This window comes from Crinia signifera, chromosome 4 (assembly GCF_055691185.1).
Source record: "Crinia signifera chromosome 4, ASM5569118v1, whole genome shotgun sequence".
In the NCBI taxonomy this organism is placed as follows: domain Eukaryota; kingdom Metazoa; phylum Chordata; class Amphibia; order Anura; family Myobatrachidae; genus Crinia; species Crinia signifera.
The window spans coordinates 8,988,706-8,997,912 of NC_139220.1; the positions used below are offsets into that span (position 1 = coordinate 8,988,706).

At 51.6% G+C, this 9,207-nt stretch overlaps 1 protein-coding gene across 1 annotated transcript; it reads left to right on the forward strand.

Annotated features, from left to right (window-relative positions):
* The first annotated feature begins 4,013 nt into the window (after positions 1 to 4,013).
* Positions 4,014 to 6,930, forward strand: LOC146073642 (E3 ubiquitin/ISG15 ligase TRIM25-like). The gene has a single exon (XM_083180989.1). It carries the CDS (start codon positions 4,029 to 4,031, stop codon positions 5,601 to 5,603), a length of 1,575 nt encoding a protein of 524 aa, XP_083037115.1. The 5' UTR covers positions 4,014 to 4,028; the 3' UTR covers positions 5,604 to 6,930.
* The last annotated feature ends 2,277 nt before the right edge of the window (positions 6,931 to 9,207 follow it).

Genomic DNA, 9,207 nt, shown 5'->3' on the forward strand with positions numbered 1-9,207 from the left:
CTTCACACCGGCGTAAGGGCTACGCCCCTTAATTTGTGAACATTTGTATTGTGAGAAATATGGTTAGAATTGTATGAAAGTTGCCCTGTATTGCAGCTTCTGGCAGTGGGTGAGGGTCCAGCGTGGCAGCACAGGAGTACCGGACGGTGGCCCTGAGTCAGTGTCTCCTCCTACTGGGTGGGAGTTAGGGTGCATGAGAGCAGGAGGCTGGGATATGAGGCATGATAGGGGTATGTGGGCAACACAGCGTCAGCGATTACCCAGTGGTGGAAGTTACGGTTCAGGAGAGCAGGAAGCTGGGTAGTGATAGGGGTGTGTGGGCATACGGGGACTAAAGAGGGTGGTGGACACTGTGCAGCTTCTGCCAGTGGGTGAGGGTCCAGCGTGGCAGCACAGAAATACAGGAGTCAGTGTCTCCTCCGACTGGGTGGGAGTTAGGGTGCATGAGAGCAGGAGGCTGGGCGGTAAAGCATGATAGGGGAATGTGGGCAACACAGGGTGAGCGGGTCTCCACTGGCGGAAGTTACGGGGCAGGAGAACAGGAGGCAGGGCAGTGTCCTCCCACATTGATGGCAAAAGTATTCAACATCGGCCATAACCATTGATTATTTGAAAATCATTAATGGTCGATGGGCATCCCTAGAACTGGAGGAGGGTGGGGGACAGTATGCAGCTCCCGGCAGTGGGTGAGCGTCTCCTCCCACTGGGAGGGAGTGAGCGTGCATGAGAGCAGGAGGCTGTATAATAGTGGTATGTGGGCAAGACATTGATAAAAGTTGTGGCGCTGGTGCAGAGGGCAGTGGGAAAACCTGCAGTGCGGCAGCCAGGGCCGGATTTCTCACCTAGGGGCGGTACCTGCTTGTGGTGGTACAGGATCCCCCATTGTCACGGGGGTACATGAAATGCGGGAGCGGGGGCCGCGGTGGTCCGCTGGGGGATGGAATTGCCGGAAGGGGGTTCTGGGGGGTCTGCAAATTGCGGGAGGGGGGGTGGTGTGTGGGGATCCGCGGTTAGCGGGAGGGGGCGGGGGTCCGCAAATCGTGGGCGGGGGCGCGGGGGGGCTTGAATCGTGGGAAGGGGGTCCGCAAATTGCGGGGAGGGGGGGTTGCGGAGGTCCGTGAATTGCGGGAGGGGCGTGTGGGGTGCCGTGAGTCAAGGGGGGGTGGTGCGGGGGTCATGAATCGCAGGAGGCGGGGGTCGTGGGGGGGATGCGAATCTTAGGAGGGGGGGGGTGTGGGGGTTGCCGTGAATTGCATGAGGGGGGCGTGATCAAGGGAGGGTGGGCGCAGGGGGGTGGTGCGGGGTCCGTGAATTGCGGGAGGGGGCATGAATCGCGGGAGGGGGGGTCGTGGGGGGTTCCGAATCGCAGAAGGGGGGTATGGGGGTGCCGTGAATTGCGTGAGGGGGGCATGAATCGCGGGAGGGGGGGGTCCCGAATGTGTGAATTATGGGGCGGTCGCAAATCGCGAGAGGTGCCGAGGGGGCCCGCAAATCGCGGGAGGGGGGCGCTACGGGGGGTTTCGTGAATTGCGGGAGGGGGGGTCGTGAGGGGGTTGCGAATCGCAGGAAGGGGGGTGTGGGGGGTGCCGTGAATTGCGTGAGGGGGGCATGAATCGCGGGAGGTGGGGTCCCCGAATGTGTGAATTAGGGGGCGGTCGCAAATCGCGAGAAGTGCCGAGGGGGCCTGCAAATCGCGGGAGGGGGGCGATACGGGGGGTTCCGTGATTCGCGGAGGGGGCGGCGCGAATTGCGGGAGGGGGGTCGCAAATCATAGTAGGGGGGGTGCCGTGAATCGCGGGAGGGGGGGTCGCGGGGGGCCCTTTAATGCCGGGAGGGGGGGTCGCAGGGGTCCCGCGAATCGCGGGAGGGGAGGATGCAGGGGTCCTGCGAATCGCGGGAGGGGCTCGCGGGAGGGAGGGGTCGCTGGGGTCCCGCGATTTGCGGGAGGGTCGCGGGGGTCCCGCGTTTCGTGGGAGGGGGTGGTCGCGGAGGTCCAGCGAATCGCGGGAGGGGTGGTCGAGGGTCTGGGACGGATATTAGACAGCACTTACATCGACAGCCATTACATCGACACCATTAGTTCGACAGCTCAATAGGTCGACATGGTTTTAGGTCGACATACCATTAGGTCGACATGTCATTATGTCGATAGCTCATTAGGTCGACAGCTCATTAGGTCGACAGTTCATTAGGTCGACATGTTTTTAGGTCGACACTGCCATTAGGTCGACAGAGTCTATGTCGACAGTCAAAAGGTCGACATGGTTTTTTTCACTGTTTTTTGGCCGAAATGTCGACACAGTCGACATGGACACAGTTTGACGTGTACCGCAGCCACTCGCTGCGCTCGGCACACTATTTTATTCTCCCACCACGCCCTAGTGGATAGTAGGGCATGAAATACCGCCTTACGGTACATGTCGGCTCAATAAACAGTGAAAAAACCCATGTCGACCTTTTGACTGTCGACATAGACACTGTCGACCTAATGGCAGTGTCGACCCTAAAAAATGTCGACCTAATGAGCTGTCGACCTAATGAGCTGTTGACATAATGACATGTCGACCTAATGGTATGTCGACCTAAAACCATGTCGACCTATTGAGGTGTCGAACTAATGGTGTCGATGTAATGGCTGTCGATGTAAGTGCTGTCTAACAATAGTCCGGATACCGGGGTGGTCGCGGGGGTCCCGCGAATCACGGGGGGGGGGTCGCGGGGGTCCCGCGACTTGCGGGAGGGTGGAAAGCGGGGGTCCCGCGAATCGCGGGAGGGGGTTGCGGGGTCCTGCGAATGGGGGCACGGGGTTCCCGAACATCGCGGAGGGGGGTCACGGGGGTCCGCAAATCGCGGGAGGGGGGGTCGCGGGGGTCCCGCGATCGCGGGAGGGGGGTCGCGGGGGTCCTGGCAGAGGGTAGGGATGTGCAGGAGTAATGGTGGATGGTGGCTGTGGAGTAATGGTGGATGGTGGGCGTGTACTGTAGCCCTGGCTGGGCGGGGGGAGGTGATGTCAAGGGGGTGGAACGTCAGACACATGAAAGTGAAACTGTTCTACACAGGAACGTTCTCCACAGGGGTTGAGTGACAGATCTGGCTAAATATATAAGAGATAAGCTTCCAATGTGTTTGAGTGCTGTGTGTGGCTTGCAGGTAGTGAAATCATGGTTTGGACTTAATAGACTGCAGCATTGCTTATTACATTCAGGTGTATGTGTTTGAGTAGTAATCAGTGTAAATTAGCAAACCCAGGCGCACGCTGGCATGCGGTATCTGTAGGGGTGGTTTGAGGTGGCGGTTAGCGGCCGCCTGTTTTGTGTCCGAAATGAACGGTGCTTTAGGCGATCGTGCGGTAGTAGCACCGTTCATTTTTGGTGCACACCCCCGTGTGCGCCCATATTTACGCCCATTTTCCCTCATTATTTCGGCCGCTCCCCTCAACACGCCCCTATGCCGCCCCCAATGCCCGTACTCTCGCGTACAGGTTTTTTCGCACGTAGAGACCCGTCCGTAAGCGTTGTGGAGTGTTCGCGCCTGCGCATTGGCGATTGTACGCATGCGCAGATCATGAAAAACCCTGGAACGTACGCGTACGGCCCGGCCGCACCAACCAGAAAAAGGCCCTATGTCTCTGATATCATAACCAACTCCAGCCGGCTGACTATCGGACCAGCAAATAATGTTAGTTTATGTGTTCCAATATTCTTATTACAATTGCAACAAACTATCTCTATGTATTTTTCATAAAACTATTATTAACAAATCTTTCCTATTTCCAAAATACGTATATTCTCTGTCCCTTTATGTATTATCTGTGTCTCTCGGTGTAACTGAGCCTGTAGCTATAACCACAGTCCCAAGTAGCTATAACCACAGTCCCCCCTCCCCTTCCCCCTGTGTGCAGAATGTGGAACACACCCACTGGTGTCTGAGTGACAGCTTCCCCTTCCCCCCCTGTGTGCAGAATGTGGAACACACCCTCTGGTTTCTAAGTCATAGATTTACTTTCATTTCCGTCTCCTGCTGCAGCGATGGCATCTGCTGATCTGAGAACGGAGCTGGACTGTTCCATCTGCCTGAGCATTTATACAGATCCTGTAACCCTGAGATGTGGCCACAACTTCTGCCGGGTCTGTATTGATCGTGTGCTGGATACACAGGAGGGGGCTGGAGTTTATAGCTGTCCTGAGTGCAGAGCAGAGTGTCAGGAGCGTCCTGCACTGATACAGAACATAACGCTGTGTAACATAGTGGGGAGATTCCGGTCTACTCAGCCAGATCAGGAGGAGACAGAGATCTTCTGCACTTACTGTGTGGACTCTCCTGTACCTGCTGCTAAGTCCTGTCTGCTGTGTGAGGCTTCTCTGTGTGATAAACACCTGATAGTACACAGCAAGTCAGCAAAACACGTCTTATGTGACCCCACCACTGCCCTGGGGAACAGGAAATGCTCCGTCCATAAGAAGGTCCTGGAGTATTACTGCACTAAGGATGCCGCCTGTATCTGTGAATGCTGCAGAACGGATGGAGAACACCGGGGACACCTGGTGGAGTCTCTGGATGAGGCATATGAGAAGAAGAAGGAAAAACTAGAAAATATTCTGGAGAAACTGACCACAAAGGGAGCGGAGACTGAGAACAGAGTCCGTAATCTGCAGGATCGCAGGAGAGAATATCAGGGAAAAACAGCGAGTGTAACAGAGACAGTCACTGCCCTGTTTAGAGACATCAAGAGCCAACTGGAAGACCTGGAGAAGAGAGTCCTGAGTGAGATCTCCAGGCAGGAACAGCGCGTTTCACTCACAGTCTCTGATCTGATCCAGCAGCTGGAAATAAAGAAGGACGAGCTGTCCGGGAAGATGCGTCACATTGAGGAGCTGTGTAACATGTCTGACCCAGTGACTGTATTACAGGAACCAGACACAGGGGACTTGTTTGATGTTAAAGACAGAAAGAGACATTATAAACAAATCCATGGTGTAGGAGATCTGGACATGGGCCTCATATTGGGGAAATTACACATATTATCTGATATAATAACAGGGATAAATACAGGGCTCTATGTGCAGGAAGCTACAGACCTATTACTGGATATAAGCACAGCTGGTAATGAAATACAGATATCCGATGACAAGAAATCTGCATCCAAGTCAGATGTAAAACAGAATCTCCCAGTAACACCACAGAGATTTCAAAATTATAAACAGATTTTGGGCACCAGGAGATTCTCCTCAGAGGGACATTACTGGGAGGTGGATGTCAGTAAGTCAGAGTACTGGAAGGTGGGGATGTGTTATCCCAGTATAGCCAGGAGAGGAGACCAGTCAGCCATTGGATATAATAACAAGTCCTGGTGTCTGCGTAGGTGGTGTAATCATTACTCAGTGATGCATGACAGGACAGAGATCCAGTTACCTGACACTATCCCCTGTGACAAAGTGAGGATATACCTGGATTATGAGGCAGGACAGATGTCTTTTTATTCTCTGTGTGACCGGATCAGACACTTACACACCTACACTGCCACCTTCACTGAGCCCCTCCATGCTGCATTCTGTGTAGAGGATGGGTGTATAACTATATGTGGGGGGAATAAGAAGAAATAATCCTTAGAGATTGCGTGAGACCAATGATGGTGAGTAACCATCGATGGTTATCCCTAATGTCCAGTCTGGATTTGTTGGTTTCATTATAAACATGTTTAGGGATTTCTTCCTCTCTGATCACTGGGCCTGATTCGGAGTGTAACGCCAATATGCACACATAGCGTCTTGTATTTCAGCTATTCTTGCGTCTCAGTTACTGCAGTCAGCGCTATTGGCTGTGATGTACGCCGGGGATGAGCTGATAGTTGTCTCTGTAAGGCTCATCCTGCTGGGAGTTGTAGTTCAAGATGGTTTATTCCTTAGTATAAGATGATTGTCTTCCTGTAACCTTTATTATTGCAGCAGAAACGTATTACACAGCTCTATGGAGAGAATTATAACTTATTCCCATCAGTCACTGCTCCAGTGACACTTACAGTGTAAACTCCCCGAGTGGGGGTCAAAGGACAGACAGTGCCTAGGCCGACAGTCAAAAAGGTTTGACATTAACAAAAGGTTAACAGATTAAAAGGTCAACATGAATTTTAAGATATTTGATGTCATGTCAATCTTTTGCTTATGTCGACCTATTATTATTATCCAGATCCCAAATTCTGTACCACACACACATTAACCTGCTGATATGTTGAAAAGGATGAAACATGGGGAGAACATACAAGTTATATGGCCCCTTATCCTACTGCGGAAAGTCCCCTCCTTATATACAGTTCTCCTGTATTGTTAGGGAACCTGCGTCAGGTCATGTGATGTGGTATCGGCACAGACTGGTCAGTGATTGGTCCGTGCAGTAAGGATGCTGTACAGTATCTGCTCTGGCTCTGCCTGACCCCAGATTCTAATGTTATTAAGGTGTGTCATTGGACATATAAATAACGGATACAATTGGCGCAGCGTCCGGAATCGTCAGGGAGTTTAGCCCGGCCCGCGGTTATACGCCGCTCACTTCCTGTCCTATATATGTGCACCAACAGCGCCATTGTCCGCTGATCCATTGTTACGGCTGTCACTTAGTAATATTAGATGGTGCTTAGAATATAGAGGACGAGGGTTTCCTAAAAGTATCTACAGTATAATCTATTGCTATAATATTACTTCATGTACAATATAGTGTACTGTTATATACTGCAGTAAAAGCTGTAATTGCTTATATATGCTTATTATTCTAGCTTCATCTTGTGTAAGATTCCTGTAAGAACTATTCAGTTACTGCACATGTTGGTGCACATGTTACTGCACATGTTACTGCACATGTTACTGCACATGCTGGTGCACATGTTACTGCACATGCTGGTGCACATGTTGGTGTATGAATCAGTAAATGACGTCAGTGCTGACAAAAGGTTGTTTCCTATATGCCTTTGTGTTTCCCAAATCTACGCCTCTGAGCATTGTCTAATGCGCTGGTTCTCAAACTCGGTCCTCAGGACCCCACACAGTTCAGGTTTTCCAGATTACCCAGCAGTTACACTGTGTATCACCAACTGTCACATCTCAACTCAATCTCTATCTACAAGGAAACCACAGGTGGAGGCACCACGCAGAGGGAGAATGCGGAGAGAGTGTCACTGTTATGCAGCCCACACGCGCACCGATCCCGGATGCTGTGCTAGAAAAAGCTAGTACAAAAAGTATGTGCAGCACATACTTTTTTTACTGTACGATGAGGTGCCGCGGGAGCGCGCACCCCATCGTACAGCATCGCACCGCCCGCATCGGTGCGTGTGTGGCCTCCTTTAGGAGTCATCAGTTATGACCAGTGTCGGACTGGGGCACGAAGGGCCCACCAGGGAAATGCACTCACAGGGGCCCACCAAGGGGCGTGGTCTTTTTGAAGGGGTGTGGCCATCTGACCAGAGAGGAGTGGCTGTACACTATAGAATTTTGGGCCAATTTCATCCGATTTCTGCACTTTGGCCGATAATCGGGCAAAATTGGCCCAAAATCACAGGTGTGTGACATTTGATCCATAAATCCCCCACGTTGATAATAAAGCACATAGGTCCCATAGATAATACAGCAAATACCACCCCCCCAGATATTACAACACATAGGTCCTCCACACACAGATAATAGTACAGCACGTATGTCCCCCCACATATAATACAGCACATAGGTCCTCCACACACAGATAATAGTACAGCATGTAGGTCCCCACACACAATACAGCACATAGGTCCCCCACTCAGATAATAGTACAGCACATAGGGGCGCACGCCCCCCCCCCCCCAATAGGTGAATGTAGAAATATGGTAATGGCTGTTCCCAAATCCAAACTCACAAGCAAGGGGAACCTTTGCCAAAATGGGGCGTGGCCTCATGGGACGGAGGCGTGGCATCACAAAATTGTGCGTGGTATTACACTTTAGACCACAACGTAATGCCCATTGGGGGAGGGAATTGCTCGTTGCCAAGGTGGGGAGGAAATTGCTAATTGCCAAGGAGGATGTCATACTACTGGATGCACCTAAAGAAATGACAGCCGGGCAGAGAGCCGGCTGTTTAGTCTAAGGAATTGCTTGTTGCCAAGGGGGATGTCTCACGCTGCTGGACTCACCTAATTGAAATAAATGACAGCCGGGCAGAGAGCGCTGTGTGCTGCCCGGCTGTAGTCTAAGCAGTAACATCGATATTTTCAGTTCTTGCACTGAGGTCCGGCAGCCAATCACGAGCAGCTACCAATACCACCAATGCCGCTCCTGATTGGCTGCCGGCGGTCCAGAGCGAAAACTGAACATATCGATGCCACTGCTTAGACTACAGCCGGGCAGCGCACAGCGCTCTCTGCCCGGCTTTCATTTATTTCAATTAGGTGCGTTCAGCGGCGTGAGACATCCTCATTGGCAACAAGCAATTCCTTATGGTGTGTACACACGGGGGCGATATGGATTCCGATGTTCCCGATTTAGTGAACATCGGAAGCCATATCGCATGTTGATTGGTGGCTTTTTAGGGCTAACGAGCCCGATGCACTGCCAATGCGCGCTCCCAAGTGAGCACAAATCTGCAGCGATATAGTGAGGGCAGGCAGATCTGCACTATATAGTCTAAATTGTGCCCCTGCCGCATGCCGTGCGATGCGAGTCTGGATACCAGCTGATCGTATCGGGACTCGCATAGCACGGCATATCTGCCGTCTGTACACACCTTAAGACAAGGTGGTCCGGTGCACCCCTTAGATTCGCCTTTGCCCTCCCATATAATACATTACATAGGTCCCCCACTCAGATAATAGTACAGCACATAGGCCCCCAATAAAAACACATCACATAGGTCCCACCAACTCAAATAATACAGCACATAGGCCCCCCCATATAATACATTACATAGGCCCCCAATAACATACATTACATAGGTCCCCCCAACTCAAATAGTACAGCACATAGGCCCCCAATAACATACATTACATAGGTCCCCCCACTCAAATAGTTGTTAATGGCGATTTGATATGACCAGAGAGACAATGAGTGAAAAGCGCAGGTTACGTAATGTGTCCGTAACCTGCTTACCCTTTATACCTAACTACGTGCGAACAAAACGTAGCGCAGCGTAGCGTACCTTTTATTTAGTATTTTGCACCAAGAAACAATACCTTAATACGAGATCC

Bases quoted from the DNA above. Each gene is read 5' to 3' on its own strand.
- LOC146073642 (XM_083180989.1), top strand. From the start codon at position 4,029: ATGGCATCTGCTGATCTGAGAACGGAGCTGGACTGTTCCATCTGCCTG.